The sequence below is a fragment of the Vulpes lagopus genome, chromosome 11, assembly GCF_018345385.1.
Source record: "Vulpes lagopus strain Blue_001 chromosome 11, ASM1834538v1, whole genome shotgun sequence".
Classification (NCBI taxonomy): Eukaryota; Metazoa; Chordata; class Mammalia; order Carnivora; family Canidae; genus Vulpes; species Vulpes lagopus.
The window spans coordinates 96,414,775-96,434,432 of record NC_054834.1 but is presented as its reverse complement, the minus strand read 5'-3'; the positions used below and the strand labels follow the sequence as shown (position 1 = coordinate 96,434,432).

Here is a 19,658-nt window from a genome sequence, read left to right as displayed (position 1 = left end):
CATCATAACAGATGGCTCTTCAATCCTTCTAATTTCCCATGCCAAAAACCTTCAAAGTATCCTTGACTCCTCTTCTGACATTCCCACACTCATTTCATGTCCTGCTCCTACTGGTTCTACTTCCCAAATCCCTCCTACTTCTTCTCGCCATCTCCACTGCTGTCACTCTGATCCAAACCACCATCATCCTTCTCCTGGATTACTGCAATAACTTCCTGATAGTCTCCCCTTTCCCACTATTGCTCCCTTCTCCACAGCATCTTCTCAACATTGTGATCATAGTGATCTTGTAAAAATGAAAGTCAGGTTATACCATTCCTCTGCTCAAAACCCTTCAGTGGTTCCCTGTTTCACTCAGAGTAAAGTCTGAGGCTTTTATAATAGCTATCAAGTCCCTATATGACCTGCCTTGAGTCTCTGCTCATTTTCTCTCCTAATCTTTCTCTTGCTCACTATAGTCTAGCCACAAAAGCCTCCTTACTGTTCCTTGAGCAATCCATACATGACCAACTCAGGTCTTTACACTGGCTATTCCCATTGCCAGGATATTCTTATCCTAAACATATGCTTTATTAACTCCCTTGCCTCTTTGCTTACATCATACTTTCCCAATGAACCATATTCTGTCCAACTGCTTTAATATTACAATCTTCGCCACACCCACTAGCACTCCTGATCTCTTATTTTAATTGTTTTTCCCATAACACATATTACTTTCAAACATAACATGTAACTTATTTGTTTATGTCTTTTTTAAAAATCTATTTCCTCTGTTAGAATGTAAGATCTAGGAAAAGAGGGATCCACTGTTTTGCTTAACTAAAGAATCCTAAGCACCTAGAAGGGTGTTTCCTAGGCATTCAATAAATATTTGCTGAATAAAGAAATGCTTCAACTATTCAAAAGACATTTATCTGGAAATCTCAGTTATTAAGAAAAAAACCACAGAAGTCAGATCATATAGTAAATAAGTTTAAAAGGCTTTGTATAACCAAAATGATAGCTTTAAAATACCAAACCTCTGAAATTCATGTACTTTACTCAGAAGAGAAATCCTCAAGGCCAAAATAGATATAATTGTACTATACATACAGTTCCAAAAAACTTGGTTAACCTGGATTCTAAGTTCAAAGGCTTAGAAGCAGGATATCATGTTTGCGCAAGAAGAGACACTTAGAGGGCAGCAAGCAAGGAGTGAAAGCTTCTGGACGATAGGGAAGAGTTGGCCAAAGGAAACAAGAAGCCTTAAAAAGGGAGGTGGGGAAGTAACACTGGGATATATTTGGTGCTGAAACAGATTATCTATATATGTCAAAATCACATTATAACACAGGATACCAATTTATGCTCAGTACACTGAACCTCAATCACCAAGTAAAAGAATTATATTCAGTATACTTTAGAAAAGCAATCATATTAAATACCTCTTGGGAATACCATTAAATATAATTTCTACCAGGATTATTCAATTACACCAAGTTTGAAGGATTAATAAAAATAAATTTGTATAAAATTTATGATGCTGGATAACTAAAGACTCACTGTTGACAACTAAACTGTTTGGCTTTCAGTTGTTTATTTTTGTACATCTAGAAATGAATCTTGTGTTCTAAAACAGATCAACCTCGTCAACTTTAAGATTTTATCAGATTTTAAGCACTCTGAGTAATCTGAAGTTCTTGTAATTTAGAAACCACGTACAGAAAATCTTTAATAGGACAAAACACTTGAGAAATAGTACATCTTGGGTAGATATGCTAAGATTAGGGCTACATTAGAAGATACACATCTGGATGATGTGACTCAAAGAGCCACCAGCCAAACATTCTCATTGTGTGAGTTTCATCTCAATTTCCTTTAGGTTAAAGTTTTGACATCTCTTGGTATCCTTTAAATGTTAAACTCTTTAACACATTATTTTAAATATTTTATAAATATTTTCAAATTATTTTATCAATTGTTAGGGAGTTTGTGAATGTAAGACTCTAAAGAAACAGATGCAAGATAAAGAAGAGAAATGTAGGGCACTGCCCTACCATTCTGTGTCCACCTCCAGGTATGAGCCAGTGTGTCTGTCCTACTTGTCCTATTTAAGAGATTGGCCTTCAAGAGTGGTATAAGACAGGAGCCAGGGGAGACACGACAACCCAAAAAGACTAAACAGAGAGGTAGACAAGAAACAACCCATTAGGAATTACCTGGGCAAATCTAGTGGGTTGACAATGGCTCCTTATATGGCCCTGGAAGCTCACTCAGAGTAGGAAGAGCAGTGTTAGGGTAAGAGTTAGAGGAGACTGTCCACCCTGGCAACCCCAGAGGACTTGAGACACTCAAAGCAGATTCAAGGAGGTCAGACAGAGTACAATGAGAAAGCAGAGGACTAAGGAAGAAAGATTGGAACATAGAGTTCCTCAGTGTTCTACAGCCACAGATCATCTTTATAGTGATGTATACAATGGAATATTACTCAGCCATTAGAAACGACAAATACCCACCATTTGCTTCAACGTGGATGGAACTGGAGGGTATTATGCTGAGTGAAGTAAGTCAATCGGAGAAGGACAAACGTATGTTCTCGTTCATTAGGGGAATATAAATAATAGTGAAAGGGAATATAAGGGAAGGGAGAAGAAATGTGTGGGAAATTATCAGAAAGGGAGACAGAACATAAAGACTCCTAACTCTGGGAAACGAACTAGGGGTGGTGGAAGGGGGGGGAGGGCGGAGGGTGGGGGTGAATGGGTGACGGGCACTGAGGGGGGCACTGACGGGATGAGCACTGGGTGTTATTCTGTATGTTGGTAAATTGAACACCAACAAAAAAATAAATTTATTATAAAAATATATATATAGTGATGTCCAGGACTGTGAGGCCTTTCAAAAAGATCTTACTGAGGGTGCCTATGTGGCTCAGTCGGTTAAGCATCCGACTCTTGATTTCAGCTTAGGTCATGATCTCAGGGTCGCAAGATTGAGCCCCGCATGGGAGTCGGCACTAAGTGTGGAGTCTGCTCAATATTCTCTCTCCCTCTGCCTCTGTACCCCCCAACACACTTGCTCACGCTAAATAAGTAAACAAAATCTTTTAAAATTTTTTTAAAAATTAAAAGCTCTTGGGATCCCTGGGTGGCGCAGAGGTTTAGCACCTGCCTTTGGCCCTGGGTGCGATCCTGGAGACCTGGGATCGAATCCCACGTCGGGCTCCCGGTGCATGGAGCCTGCTTCTCCCTCTGCCTGTGTCTCTGCCTCTCTCTCTCTCTCTCTCTCTGTGACTATCATAAATAAATAAAAAAATTAAAATTAAAATTAAAATTAAAATTAAAACCTCTTAACTTTAACTCGACATTTCCCAAATTTTTATCTTGAGCCTTTTTTTCCTTCACACTACCTACTAATATTACAAGGAACATACTTGAAACACCAAAATAGTCAAAAGGGAATGGGGTTTCATCCCATGTTGGTCCCTGGCACTTACTTGCTGGGTGACTCTGGACAATTTAACTTTCCTAACCTCAGTTTCCTTATTTGTAAAATATGGATAGTAGCAGCTATTTTATTTTCTTTATGAAAACTAATTTGAAAATACATATAAAAATCTTAAATCTCTTCACACATATTAATAATCTATTTAGTTCGGGATCCCTGGGTGGCGCAGCGGTTTGGCGCCTGCCTTTGGCCCGGGGCACGATCCTGGAGACCTGGGATCGAATCCCATGTCGGGCTCCTGGTGCATGGAGCCTGCTTCTCCCTCTGCCTATGTCTCTGCTTCTCTCTCTCTCACTGTGTGCCTATCATAAATAAATAAAATTTAAAAAAAAAATCTATTTAGTTCTATAGGTATCTCTAACCTAAGGAAATAATCTAATAATCTAAAACACAGGAAAAACTTAATATAAAACATTATAGCATTGTTGGTAACAGCAACAATCATTTTTAAATATCTTAACTGTCCAACAAGAAAAACTTAAGCTGTATAATCCACATCATTTCAGTCAATAAAAATTATATTTAGAAAGAATTTTAACAACCTAGGAAAATGATCATCCAATAATGTTAATTTTAAAAGGCATGAAGTATTAAAGAATGAGCTCAAACAAGTTAAAATACTCAGAAAAAATACTGTAGGAAAACACACTAAAATTTTATGATCATTTAATTCCTGGTGATAGGGTTTGTAAAAGTAAATTTAATAATTATAAGGCAGAAATCCTTTGGCTTGGCCCCAATTAAAATATAGTTTAAATCATAGTCCATTATCTCTCATGAGCTCCTGTCATTTTCTTCTGGGAAGGAGAAATACTTGTCAATACATGTCAACTGGGAACATTCAAAAAGAAGCAGGGGATTTGTGTATTGTTGGCTCTCAGCTGCAAGCCAGCAACAGCTCTCACAAACCAAGGGGAAAAAGGAGTGGGGGTAGTAGCAACCATGTCACATATCACACCAAGAAGCCATGCTGCTGTCTTACATAGCCATTGTAGCATGTAAACATTAGTGGGCTTTTATTTATTTTCTTAATGTTTTCCTTTTCCCCTATAATTTCCTTCCTTGCTCATTTTTCATTGTTTTAAATTCCTTTTAATTCCTTCAATATAAATCCTATGAGATAAAACTCCCATCAATGACATTTCTGCTATATAATTATAGAAATAAGTAGAATTCAGCACACAACATCAATTTTATGCCTGGGTTGCTTGTCCCAATTCAAAAGAAATAGATTCAAATGCAATTCTACTTATTCAAATACTTTCCAGCATTTTAAAAATCATTCCATCCTATTCTTATTTTATTATTACTTATTCTCCCTTCTCCCTACTACTTACACTCTTTCCCTAAAAGTGATGAATAAAATATACATATTTTTAAATTATTTCAATTTGCAATTTGACTACCTTTGATTCTCTTTCAGACAATCCAAACAAAACAATAACAGATTTCAGCAGTGTCCACATTTGATTTCTGTAAGCCCCTTGGAGGAGCAGCGCTGTTGCTCATTTTACTTGTGGATATTTAAGGTTAGGACTTTTAATGATAGAGACAGAAAAGCATTAGTTATCTAAACACAAAGAGTTTCTTTTATTAAATGAGTTTCACTTTGATATCCATAATCTGTTGAATGGTAAGTTCTAAAATGAACCTCTAAAGCCATTAAGATAACTATCCAATGAAGTACTGAAAAGGTAGGAAATAAAGCAACAGAGATAAGGTAAAATTCAATTCAGGCAAAGATAAGGCGCATTCACAAGCTGATAATGTACAGTTACAGCACAAGGAGATGAAAAAGCACAATAGAATTGTACTCCCATTCAACCCGCTGGCATCCAGGGTTGTCCATGCTTCAGAGGTCTGCCTTATAGATGAAGCCACCTTGTTATATGATCCCCTTGCTATTTTTTGTAATTCCATCTTTTTGTCTCAATAGAGGGCTCCCCTTTTATGCTCTGATGATCTGGATAATTAAACAGGGACTCCAGTTTTGAGTATCTGAATTGTTTTCAGTAAATAAAATGTAAAACCTGGTTACGGACTAGATAGCTCTAACTCTACAAATCAGATCTTTATATACCACCAGGGAATATTTACAATGAGTGCTGCATCACCACAGAGACTATTCTCAAATTGTCTTCAATTTTTGACATGAGGGGCACCTGGGTGGCTCAGTGGTTTGCTCAGGTCATGATCCTGGGGTCCTGGGATCGAGTCCTGCATTAGGCTCTCTGCAGGGAGCCTGCTTCTGTCTCTGACTCTCTGTGTCTCATGAATAAATAAATCTTAAAAAAATTTTTTTGAGATGAAAAAACTTACATACTACCATATCGTTTCATTAGTTGATAAGGAAAATATGATAAGAATTCAATTTAAAAAATTATCAAAAGGCAGATGATGCAATAATGACAGAAAAGTTGTTTAAGATAGAGAACAAATCCACAAAATGAGGAATTGTTGGGATTTCTAAGGATCCAAGACCATTTTCTTGCTCTGGTATATATATCTGTGAGGCCTGTTTTAGAGAACACTGACCCCACAGAGGTATTAGACAAATTCATCACTGATTAAACTGGCTAACTATGAAACCCAAAACTCCACTGGTAGGATGGGGATATTGATTCCACTATCCAACCAGCTGTCAACATCCAGTCAAAAGCACACACACAATATCTTTTCAACCTCATTTAAATAATCACACTTTTCCTGATCTGTATTACATTCATTAGTTCCCTAGAGGTAGTTTTCTTTTTCCTCAAAAATTATTTAAAAACAACTAAAGTGGGTAGTATTTCAAATAGTTTTCCATAATAATATTTAAAAGATAAACCAAAATTTCAATATTTATCCCTTTCACCAAGTTCTGAAATTATCTTTGTCCGTAGTAGGTTTTGCTTCTGTATAATATACTGTAATATTACTATAGGCACTAATATACTATATATATAATATATAAGGCACTTTCTCAAAATAAGCCCTTGTTACTAAGCAAAAGGGTAGCATTGTATTTATTCAGCTTGTGTCCTTATCATGAGCACTAAAATACTTCATTTGCCCATTTAATAAAGCGTGGATTACACTAATTTAAATTCATACTAAGTGGCCTCTCAGTTCATTCAAGGTCTTTTTTTTTTTTTTTTAAGATTTTATTTATTTATTCATGAGAGATACAGAATGAGAGAGAGCGAGAGAGGGAGAGGGAGAAGCAGGCTTCCTGCGGGGGGTGCCCAATGAGGGACTTGATCCCAGGACCCTGGGATCAGGACCTGAGCCAAAGGCAGATGCTCAACCACTGAGCCACCCAGGTGCCCCCAATCAAGGTCTTTGATGAGATGTTGCTTTTGCAGAAAGAACTCACCACCCTCTGTAAAATAACAGCATGCCTGAGTTTCTTCCCCTGTCCTCTGTTTTGTTTTCCTTTGCTGCTCTTATTACAATCTGACATTGCCATACGATTTGTTTGTCCTCTTAATCCATCACTCCATATCCTCTTACCTTTGGCCTCATAGCATTTATTAACACCTACTTTTTCCCGTTTTCTTCATCACTGTATTCCTTATCGTCTGGAACAGTAGCACATAGTAGCTACTCCATCCCTACCATGCACAAGCACATGGTAGATACTCATATTTAAAGACTAAGTGAATTATTTAATGTCTTCTTATTTAGTATTTAAGTTCATGAGGTCACAGGCATTGTTAGTTTTTATTACTAATCTATCCCTAGTAAGAATGTATGACACTTGGAAAGCAGAAAGTAAAATCTTTGAATGAATGAACAGCAGGAAAGTAGAAAACTAAGATCATCTTTTTCCTACAGCACATTTGGGTTGAGGAAAGAGGAAGAGGTGAGGAGGCAAGGAGAGGAATGGCAAAAGGAGTGACAAGGGATGCTAAAGTTAGAACTTTCTTATATTCCAAGTTTGTTTAAAGAGTTGACAAACAAAATGTGTAAGATTCAAGAACTCAACTCTTTTATATGTGCTCAATAAATAACCAATCAATGACTAGAAGAATAAGTTTGTCAGAGCCTGAATACCTGAATGTCTGAAGGCAAGACATTCATGCCTTCATTTGGGATTTAAACAGAATTGAAATGTCATGCATAATATCAATAATCAAAATTTCGGGGTGTCTGAATGGCTCAGTCAGTTAAGCATCTGCCTTCAGCTCAGGTTGTGATCCCAGGGTCTTGGAATCAATCCTCACATCAGGCTCCTCATTCAGTGGGAAGTCTGCTTATCCCTATCCTCTTCCCCTCCCCTGACTTGCGCTCTCTTTTGCTCTCTCTCTCTCTCTCTCTCAAATAAATAAAATCTTTTTTTAAAAAAAATAAAATTATTAAGTTCCAAGTAATAGCTACTTTCCATCAACATCTATTTGTTTTCAGTATCTCCAATAGTTAAGTCTTTTCTAAGGGCCTTTAAAACTTATTTCCGGGGGATCCCTGGGTGGCGCAGCGGTTTGGCGCCTGCTTTTGGCCCAGGGCGCGATCCTGGAGACCCGAGATCAAATCCCACGTCGGGCTCCCGGTGCATGGAGCCTGCTTCTCCCTCTGCCTGTGTCTCTGCCTCTCTCTCTCTCTCTCTCTCTGTGACTATCATAAATTAAAAAAAAAAAAAAAAAAACTTATTTCCACATTTAATTAGATAAAAGAGAAGTTCTTGAACTTTTAACCAATTTATAGGTAATAATCTTACAGAGCAATTCATCCTATTTAAGATGCTTAAATTTCACAATTTTACTCCATGAAAGGATTTTTGGAAAATTATATTACTCGTTTTAAGATTGTTTCACTGCAGGGCAGCCTGGGTGGCTCAGTTGGTTAAGCATCCAACTCCTGATTTCAGCTCAAGTCATGATCTCTGAATCGTGTGATCAAGTCCCACATCAGGCTCTGCACTGGGCACGGAGCCTGCTTAAGATCTTTCCTTCTCCCTCTGCCTCTCCCTACCCTCTCTCTCTAAAAAAATTTTTTTTCACTACAATGAATACATGGTCCTTGGTTTCCATGGTAATAGCTAAAGAATATGTAACATTCTCTGTGGCATAACCCATGAGTTTTCAACCACCATTTGCCAATGAAAACTATTTCTTCTGGAGAAGAACAGTAAATCAAGCTGATCCTGGAAAATGCTGACCCTTTCAACCTCATTAAGAAGATACTGTGCAATATGATGAACAGTATCCCAACAGTGAATTCAGCAATGGGTTTCATAAAGCTCTTAGTATATTGTGATAGAACAATGCCAAAGAGACATTAAACGAGAGTATTACTCCAATATAATAATACAGACTGATTTAATCTCAGGATAGATTTTAGGATATTTTAAAAATGGATGGATTACTTCTTTTCCAGGAAATCCTCCATAAACATCATTTTTCACATATGAGCTATTGATAAGTAATTGAGCAGCAATGACTTGGAAGTATTGGATGAACACTATTTCTTCTGGAGAAGAACAGTAAATCAAGCTGATCCTGGAAAATGCTGACCCTTTCAACCTCAAGAAGATTGGTACCAATACTTGGTATTGGAAGTATGACTATTTACCAATGAAATAGTTTCATAAAACTATGAAAATAGTTTTCATCGGTAAGTACTAAATAATGAAATAACTGTGCTTCCTTCTTTGTGCTGACCTTGAAAAATCATAGCTCTAATGCTATATTAGAAAAGAAAAATTTTAAATAATTATATAAATTTCCATCTTTAAGGGACGCCTGGGTGGCTCAGCGGCTGGGCATCTGAATTGGCTCAGGGCATGGTCCCAGAGACTCAGGATCAAGTCCCACTTCAGGCTCCCGGCATGGAGCCTGCTTTTCCCTCTGCCTATGTCTCTACCTCTCTCTCTCTCTCTCTCTCTCTCTCTCTCTCTCTCTCTCCCCGTCTCTCATGAATAAATAAATAAACCTTAAAAAATTTTTTCCATCTTTAAGAAGCCAGAAAAAGAACAAGTTAAACACAAAGTAAGTAGATGAAAAGGGAAGGCAGCATAAACTAATGAATTTCTCAAAAAATAGAGAAAATCAACTAAAAGGATTTTTTAAAAGGTTAACAAAATTGAGAAGCTCCTCGCAAAACTGATTAAGAAAAAAGAGCAGACACAAATTAATAATATGAGAAATGACGGAGAACATCATCACATATTCTATGAACTACATATTCTATCACTGATAGAATAATAACAGAATAGTATGAACTCTATGCTAATAAATTTGATAGATAAAATGGATAAACTCCTTGAAACAACTTATCAAAATTGTTGAAATTTTGATTGTTGAAATTTTTCAATACAGGTTGAAATAGAAAATCTGAGGAGCCCTCTCTATTAAAGACAGAATTTGTCATCAAAAAGCTTTCCACAAAGAAAACTCCTGGCCAAATGATATCTATAAAACATTTAAAAAAGAAATAACATCAGGGGATCCCTGGGTGGCTCAGCAGTTTAGCACCTGCCTTCGGTCCAGGGCATGATCCTGGAATCCTAGGATTGAGTCCTAGGATCGAGTCCCACATCAGGCTCCCTGCATGGAGCCTGCTTCTCCCTCTGCCTGTGTCTCTGCCTCTCTCTCTTTCTCTGTCTCTCATGAATAAATAAATAAAATCTTGAAAAAAAGAAATAACATCAATATTGTGCTATTTCTTTTTAAAATAGAGGAAAGAAAAAAGAAAAGAAAAAGAAGTATTTTCTGATCCACGCAAGTTCAGTCTCACATCTCTGTTCCACTTTGCCCTGGAAATCCTGCCAATGCAATAAGGCAAGAAATGTAAATAATAAAAGACACAAAGATCGAAAGAATAAGTAGAACTGCCAGTATTCACAGACAACAAGATTGTCTACATAGAAAATCCTGAGGAATCTACAAAACAACTACTAGATTGAATAATTTGTCCAAAGTTACACCAGTAATAAAATCAAAACCAGAATATGAAGCAATACAGTTTGGTTCACAAACTCTTAACCCCTACACTATGCTCTCTACTTAGAGAGGACCACGCAGCTATACTTGCTTTAGCCCACAAACCTCAACAAAACCATATACTTGGTCTTCGTAGTCTCATTTGATGATTTGGAAATAGAGGTTCAAAACGATTAATAGCTTTGCCAAGATGATATGGCTAAGGACGAAAGTGACAGAATTTGAATCCAGGTCTGGCTGACCCTAAAACAAAACTTATTTGAATATATCACATGTTCCAGACTGGAAGAAAGAAACAATGAGAGGATCCAGATCCAGATGGTAAGGCCCTGAAATAATGCAATAGAATATAAAGGCCAAGAAAAGAATTGGTGACTGGTTAGTAGTAAAAAGGGACATAGGAAAGGTCAAAGTTTTGAGAATTAGAGTAGTTTCAATAAAATAGGAGTATGGAGGAGAAACTAATGGAGAGGAAGGTTAAGGAAGATGAAGTCAGTTTTAGACAAACTGAATACCAACTTGTTAGGTTAGGCATAGTTTTGACAGCAATAATAGCAAACCTAACAAAAAGTAGTTTCTAAAAAATAGGATTTTGTTTCCTCACAAAACCAAAAATCTAAAGGTAGGCAATGATTACTCTAAATTTAGTAGCTGAACAAAGTCAGAATTGTGTTTCTCCTGGTTCTTTCTTCTGGGATTACAATATATAGCCAAAGTCCCAGGCCTCAGGTCGTACTTTCAGACAGAAAGAAGAATGGGGGGGAGCAAATACATTTGTCTTTCATCAGTAAAGCAAAATCTTTCCTAAGAGCCACCAGTAGAACTCTGCTATGTCTCATTGGCTAGAACTGCATCACAGAGTCACCTAGCCTCTAAGGTGGCCTAGAAGGTAAGAATTTTGTTTTCCCAACCCTATAGTAGAGGTAGGTGAAGAAAAACTATCCAATGAAGAGACCAAAAAAAAAAGCCTCTGGTCTGGAAGATAAACTGAGGATACAGGATTTAAGTAATCTACATATTCAAAGCACAGGAAATGGAAAGGTATTCCAGGAAAGAGCATGTATGAAGAGAAAAGAGGGTAGTAAAAGCACTTTGTTTCTCTTTTTGTGTAGGGGAAGCAAATGGATTACATAGATACAGCTGAGTAAACATGGTAGCTAGGTGCCTCCATTCCAGTCAGATTGTTTGCTTTTCTGTTTGGGTCTTTCTCTGTCATCCTCCCCACCTAGTTACTTCTGTCCTCTTTCTCTTTCCACAGTCTCTCTACTCCTAAGGAGGTCTCTCCTCTCCCTTTCTCTTTCCCTCATCTGTGAACTGGAAGTACTGGAGGGAAAATTCACTCTTCACTGCCACTGTTCAAGATGCATAAAGATGGATTTAAGTCTGACTAAAAGAAAACTAGCTCCCTTAGGTTGGAAAGGTGGTCCAGGAAAATAAGCAGCTACTATGAAAAGGCTATTCAATCTTAAAAATTCGTAGAAAATTAAATAGGAAATTTGAACTAAAAGGAATCTGCCATTCCTGCCTTCATCAGAATAGCCAGAGTCTATCTGGGGAAATACAAACTAAGACAAGGAGGCAGAATTTGCTTTGCTGAGCACCACTCTTCCTCTGAAGACTCTTTTGTGCTCCCAGGCTCTGTTCAGGAGACCAGGCTGCAGGGCCAAGGGTGTGATGGGCCCTAGGCATCCTTCTCTAGGCCCACTACTCCATGGGCACCCCATGCATCTCATGCCTCCAGTCTGAGTCCAGCTCTGACTGACCTTTTCCTTTCTGAAAATCCTACAGCAGATAGAATCAGTATCACAGAATTTAACCATGATTACATAATAGGTTGTGTTGTCCTCCCATTGCTTCACATATGTATGTCATGTTCTCAATAAGTTGCAAATAAGATAGTCACCAAGCATTAAACTTTAAAGACAATATATCACTAACATCACAAAAAGTAATCACTTGACATTATGTGCCTCATGATGCAACTACGTAATACTTCTGTGAAGTACTGTTGCCAGAAAATCGTATCTAAATCCAACCAAGCTCTAGACCCAAATGCCAATTTATAGGGTATACAGGGAACAAAGGGACTTATTAGAAGACAGCATGGGGGCATAATTAAAATTCAGACTTTAAAAAAAAATCAGTTTCTACAACAAAGTTACCATATGAAAGAAACAGAAAGATCCCAGAGATTAAAAAAGACTTAGAGACATGATCAACTAAATAGAACCGACCTGGACCCTAATAGAAACAAATTGCAAGAAAGAAAAAGTTATGGGGAAATTTGAACACTGACTAGATATTTGATTATATTAGGGAAATAATGTCATATTTTTTAATGTGTGATAATGGTATTGTTTTCTTTATAAAGAGTCCTTACCTTTTAGATATATACTAAAATATGTATAGATGAAATAATATTATGTTCTGGGACTTGCACCAAAATAACCCTGGGGGTAGTGGGGTATGAATAAAGGGATTAATAAAACAAGATTGACTGTCAGTTCATAATTGTTAGGGGGTGGTCTGTATAAGAGAAACATACTGTTCTCTCTTCTTTGTCTAATTTGAAATTTTCCATAATAAGCTTTTTCTATAATAGATCAGAATAGAGTTATGCAATGTCATTTAAAAAAAAGTAGTCACATCAGCCAAGAAAACACAAAAAAACAGCAAAGAGAGATTTTATGGTGCCCATTCAAGCCTTTTAGAAGGCAAAGGGGGAGGCCAGTGCAAGGACTTACTTGCAAGGCTGCAGAGACCACTCCATTCCTGAGGAGGAGGATGCATCTGGCCATCTCACCTTCATCTCATAAGCACCTTCTACAGTCAGGGTGCTGCAGTGAAACTGAAGATAAAATGATGAATAAAATAAAAAATCTGGCGTCAAGGGATGCAAAAGAAGTAAATAGGAAATTGTGATGGAATCTGATTGTGATACTACAGTGTTGGACAAAGTGTGCTGTGGGAGCACATGTAATGGTCATCTAACGGGGAGGTGACAATCAAGCTGTCCTGAAGGATTCCCAGAACTATCTTCTGATTATAATTCAATTCCCAGGCTCTGTCATTCTAGGAAGAGAGCGAACTGGCCAGAAGTTTTAAGTGTCCTGATATCCTGGCAGCTTTGCTTTTCACTATAAATGTAAAACATGGGCTTCTGGTAATAAATGGCAATAAGTCTCCCACACAGCTTGCCTAGAGAAGGAGTACATCAGCCAAAGGATGTGAGTGTCCACTCCTCTGATCTTATTTTTAAATTAATGAACTGTCTCTCTGGTTTTACAGTCTCTTAGAGTTTGGTGCTTTTGTATATGCCCCTAAAAAAATGTATTAATTCTTGATGGGCTGACAAACCAAGAATTTGAGGTTGCAAGACCAGCCCTGAACCCTGAGAATTCACCAGGGTACTATCCCCCTGGGACATGCCTGGGTCTGGGTCCACACCAGCCTTCCCCAGTGACAGCCTTCTGCTCTGAATGCTTCTTTGATCTTCAGTATTCCTGTAGGGTGGGGCCCAGTCTGAGGCTTCTTTGATTCTGAGTCATCCTCTTCACCATGTCTGCCTCAAAGCATTTTGGTTTTTAACAAATTTCTTCCTTGATTTCTTTCACTTTCATTCAATCACATCAATATAGTTAACTCGACATCTATTTGAGGATTAAGCCAGATGCAATGACACTGTATAAGAAGCATTTTTTAAATGAAATATCAATAATTTTAAAAATTCCTCAGCTGCTTTGAAAGACGACAATCTTTTTTTACACATCCATATTGTATTAACTTCATTTTCTGCCTTAGCCTGTGATCACCAGTGATCCTCAAATAAGCCCATCAACTGAGGATGTCCCTCCAAGCTACACTTGTAACTCAAGGATGAGAAACCAAATATTTTGAACTCCTTCCCAGATGAAGACAATTTCCCTCATCTCCAGTGGTTTCTCTGTCAATCAGCCAGATTCTTTCATCTGTAATGGGACATGGCAAACGTTTTCTTCAAAGATCCACACAGTAATACTTAAACTCTGTAGGCCACACCATCTCCATTACCTCATTTCTGCCAGCGCAGTGTGAAAGCAGCTGTGGACAACATATAATAACCAAACGAATGTGGCTGTGATCCAATAAAACTTTGTTTATGGACATTGAAATTTGAATTATATAAATGTAATGGGTCACAAAACAGTACTCTTTTTTTGGTTTATTTCCAACCATTCAGAAAAGTAAAAACCATTCTTAGCTCAGGAGACACACTAGCAGCTGGTGGATCTGGCCCCTGCTCCACAGTGATGAATACCAGCAGTGATTCACCATACATATGTGAATGTGTGTGGTATCTTCAAAATACTGTCTCACCAACCATGAGAATTATGACCTATAAATGGGTTTTAAATTCATAGGTGGCAAACTTAAATTCTTACATGAATGGTATTTTCACAAAAATTAAACAACGATCAGCACACACACAAAGACAAACATGCACACACACACACAAATATATTTTACATATCCTAAATCCCAAGCAGTGGGTACCATGTAATACATTTCTAATTACTGCCCCTGCTTAGAAAAAAATTGTGAGATTGATGAAATAGTGGTAAGTTTGTTTTGCTTTAACAATGTCGGCTGAGACTTTTTTCAATGTCTTTTTTTTTTTAAGATTTTATTTATTTCTTTATGAGAGGGAGAGAGAGAGAGAGAGAGAAAGAGAGAGAGAGAGAGGCAGAGGGAGAAGCAGGCTCCATGCAGGGAGCCTGATGTGGGACTCCATCCCGGGTCTTCAGGATCACGCCCTAGGCTGAAGGTGGCGCTAAACCGTTGGGCCACCGGGGCTGGCCTTCAAGGTTTTTTTATCTAAATGTTCAATGTCTTTCTGATTCTAAGATTAGTATTCGTACAATCTCATCTCCTCAGTACTACTACAGTCCAAGAACTTGGACACCTGATACATGAAAAACTTTGAATTTTCTTTCTTTAACCTAATCTACATTTCTATATATTTTTCAATCCCCTCCCCACATGCAAGTTTATATAGCATTTCCTGTCTACGACAACTTTCTAGGCATGCCTATAGAACACTTCAAAGGCTTTATTTTCCTTGTTTTGTTTGTTTCAACTTGTATTGTGTACTTCTTTACTCATGGACTTTCTACTTCAACCTGTCATTTTATTTCCAATCCCCGGGGTTCCTCTTTTTCTAGCTGTCTACATCAGGTGCCACTTGCATGATGCATATACCTAAACTACATTTTGCAGCTACGGAAAAGGTCCCAGCACCATATCCCCAAGTAGTACATATGAGTTCACTATACCATTCTCTCTCTCTCTCTTTTTTTTTTTTTTTTTGTATGTTTTAGGCTTCAAAATGTCTGTAATTGAAAGTTTTAGAAAAATAGAGCATACATTCCTATGCTCTAGATTTGGTCACAAGGGGCATCTGTGGTTGGGAAGAAATTAGCATATTTATATGCCACACCTGTGTGTCTGTTTTTCACATTGCTCCCTTTGCTTGGCACGCCCTCCCCAAATTCTTTGCCTGATAAAATCTCCTTCAACCTTCAAGGTCCAGGCAAGAACCTGTGGGAAGCATCTCAGCCAAACACAGCTGATGACTCTCTCTTTTGCATTCCCAAAGATTTCATACATCTCCATTAAAGCACTTATCATTTGCATTGCGGTTAGTTGTTCATGTAGCTGTCCCATTCCACCATCCATCCTCCAAGTTGAGAGCATTTTTTTTTTTTTTTTTGCCCTCCCTCACCTCATGCATCCCCAGTGCCCGACACAGTACCTGGAACCAGGTATCAAGATTGCATTTGTCAGAAATCCTGAGGGCAGTGTCCTAACTTCCATCAGCACCCTTAATTTTCTTTCCTCCTCCCTCACAAAATTAAAAGACAATTTAAGTAAAAATGCAACTTCAAAACAAGTCCTCCATGGCCCTCTTACAATGAGATTGCCACTACTAAACTGTTCTTCAAAGGAATTCTAGGGTCAACACTGCAGAAAAGGCCATGTTATCGTAACACCAAGAAATAAAGTATTTACATGGTACTTCACAGTTTTCAAAGTACTTTCACCATTTGTTGTTGTTTGGTTCACTAAATCTTGGTAAGACAGATAGTTCTATCCTCCTTTCTCAGACCTCAAGGAAATAAAAGTCACATCTCCGAGATGGGAGCTGGTGACAGCTCTGGTCCTAAGACCCTTGACTTCTTGATCTATCCACTTTCCTGTACTCCATGAATGCTACACTCAGTATTTGTGGAGGCCTTTTTATTTATTTTTATTTATTATTATTTTTTAATAAATTAATTTTTTATTGGTGTTCAATTTACCAACATACAGAATAACACCCAGTGCTCATCCCGTCAAGTGTCCGCCTCAGTGCCCGTCACCCACTCACCCCCACCCCCCGGCCCTCCTCCCCTTCCAGCACCCCTAGCTCATTTCCCAGAGTTAGGAGTCTTTATGTTCTGTCTGTGGAGGCCTTTTTAGTCCCACCTCTGGTAGATTTTTTTTTTCCCAATTATGAATGGTGGCATTAGATTGTGGCTCTATGTTCAAAAAATACATTTCAAACAAAATCATTTGGGCAGATACACATTATGAAAAGACCGAGTCAAATATACCCCACTTGTGTTAGTATTGCTCTATGATTTTGCCATAAGTACTTATTGACTAAAGGATTTCCAGTGAATTACTGACTGTTCAAAAAATGGCATGCCATGCATTTCTGAAAATAGAAATATGTAATCTATTATCTAAAAAAATTCACTCATGCGGAAGCACTACTATTTTTAGGTCAAGTACAAGAGCTTGATTTTTCTCTTCTTTTATAATTCATCTTTCCTAAACTATTAAATTTAGATTACTTATCACATTAGCAGACTCTTCACTTAAATATGCCCTTAGTTCCTCTACATAATTCTGTATGATTTAACCATCACTTCAATTCTTTTCCTATTTATTGCAAGCAATTCTTCTAATATTGGTACATATCATTTTCGAGTAAATAGGGCACTGCCTGCCAAAAAAAAAAAAAAAAAAAAATCTTGCCACTGCGTGGTAATTGAAAGTAAAGATTATTTCTCAGATATATTAATTTCTCAAATGAGCCACATTTAGCTTTCCTCAAATTACTTAATTTTTTCCCACAAAGGCCTCTAATAGTAAAATATTCCCAGTATGTCACCCTGAAGATTTTCAAGTTTGATCTGGTTACGAATCTGCTTAATCGTAAAAATTTCAATATGGCAGGGCCCAAAATATTTCACGCAAATGCAAAATAGAGCTGTCACGCAGAGCTGCAAGACGCGAATCCCCGCCCTGCCGCATCGAACTCAAGAACCCAGAGGCAGTTCGCTCTGCACCATCCCTCGCTCGGTTCTTAAACGTCCAGACGCATCACCGCCTTTTAACCGGGGGCATCCGGCGTAACTGCTCACACACCGGGCGGTGCTCGCCGCTAAGCCCCGCACCCGCACCCGCACCCGCACCCGCACCCGCACCCGGGCCAACGCAGCGTCAGGGTGCCGGGGCCTGGAGTCCCCGGGGCACCCCCCTCCCACCGCGCTGTCCTCGGCGTTACACGGCGGCAGGGTTCCCCCCCCCCTTTTAAAAAAAAAAAAAATAAGGGTCCTTCCCCCGGAGGACGGGTACTGGGGGAAGGCGGGGTCCCGCGTGACCTTCCTGGCGCGGCCCTCGGGAGGCGGCTGCGGGGTCTCAGCCAGGGACGGAGTCGCCCGCCCCCCCCCGCCCCCGCGCGGGAACTCGGAGGACGGCCAGCCTGGGTCCGCACAGCCCCGAGGTGCCCAGCCGGCCGGTGGGCCGAGCACCCCCCGCCCCATCCCGGAGCGCAGCCCCGAGCGGGGAAGGGGGAGGAGGCCGGAGGGGGGGGGGGCAGGGGGGTGGGGGGCGCGGGGCCGGAGCGCTGGGGGGGGGGCGCGGCCCGAGCACCGGGGGGGGAGCCGGAGCGGGGGGTGGGAGTGGGGGGCGCGGGGCCGGGGCGCCAGTGGGTGGGGGGAGCGCCGCGGGGGGGGCCGGGGCGGGAGCGCCGGGAGGGTGGAGGGTTGCGGGGCCGGAGCGTGGGGGGCGCGGCCGGGGCTGCGGGGGTCGCGGGGCCGGGGCGCGGGGCGCCGCGTGCACACCCGGGCGCTGCCGTTTCCCCACCACGTGGAAGAGTCCCGTGCGGGGGGCGCCCACGGGCGGCGCGGGCCCGCTGCCCCCAGCCCCGGTCCCCAGCCCAGCCCCCAGCCCAGCCCCCAGCCCCCGTCCCCCGGTCCCCAGCCCCCAGCCCCCAGCCGCAGCCCCCAGCCCCCAGCCCCCGTCCCCAGCCGCAGCCCCCGCCCCCAGCCCCCGTCCCCGCGCGGACCGGGCGGGCTGCGCAGGCGAGGGGCGGCGGCGGGCCGGGCCGGGCCGGGCCGGGCCGGGGCGGGGCGCGGGGTCCCGGCGAGCTACCTCTTATCCAGGCAGGCGATCCACTCGGCGGACGAGGAGGAATGGGCGGCGTGCGCAGCGACCATGTTGGGCAGCGGCGTCCCCGGCTGCGGCGACCTCCCGCGCTCGCTCCGCCTCCGCCTCCGCCTCCGCGGACCCGCTCCTCCCGGGCCGCCTCGCACCGCGCGGCTGCGGCGACGTCCCGCCCTCCCGGCGCTTCCCGGGCCTCGGGGGGGGACCCGGGGGCGGGACGCGGGGACCCGGAGCCGCCCGCCCGCCCCGCCCTGCGCTCCGGGGGGCTGCGGGAGGGCCCTGCGTGGCCGCGCACCTGCGACAGGTGGCCGCCCCGGCCCGGGGCCCCGGAGCGCGGACGGGGGGCTGCCCTGTCGGTGCACAGAGTCTTCCTACGGCGAATGCCCTAAAATGGCTGCTGCCTCCGGGTTTCCTTAGAGACCCACTGGTCTCCCTCAGCGGTTGTCAAAACTTGCGGTTTCTTGCTCGGCTTGCCGGGGTGTCCCCGCTGGAGGAGCGGGGCGGGGGGTGCCGAGGCCGGGGAAGGCGGAGGCCTGCGGCTGGGGGGGGGGCTGGGGCGCGGGCAGGGCGCGGGCAGGGGCGTGCGCAGCGGCCGAGCAGGCCGGGCTCTGGCCTTGACCCCAGCACCTGCTTGGGCGTCCTTCACCTGCGCGACGCCGGGACCCACGCGTGCCTTTACCCAGAGGATGCTTCTGGGTGGGACCTAAAGGGAAAAGGACTTCCTATGACGTGTCGTTACCAGGGGCTCTACGCTGACACGGTTTTGGGCCATAATGC

The 19,658-nt window shown here is 41.6% G+C and overlaps 1 protein-coding gene across 4 annotated transcripts in view; it reads right to left on the bottom strand.

Moving 5' to 3' along the window:
• RAPGEF4 (Rap guanine nucleotide exchange factor 4) overlaps positions 1–19,005 on the bottom strand; it is a 284,560-nt gene extending 265,555 nt beyond the window's left edge. For 3 of the 4 annotated variants that reach the window (XM_041721890.1, XM_041721892.1, XM_041721905.1), the window contains exon 1: positions 18,870–19,005. In XM_041721890.1, coding sequence (XP_041577824.1) covers positions 18,870–18,934 — 65 coding nt within the window. In that variant the 5' untranslated portion in view covers positions 18,935–19,005. Of the gene's footprint in view, positions 1–13,153; positions 13,173–18,869 lie in introns of those variants that run through there. The other variant, XM_041721891.1, reaches the window with a different exon arrangement.
• Between the last annotated feature and the right edge of the window lie 653 nt (positions 19,006–19,658).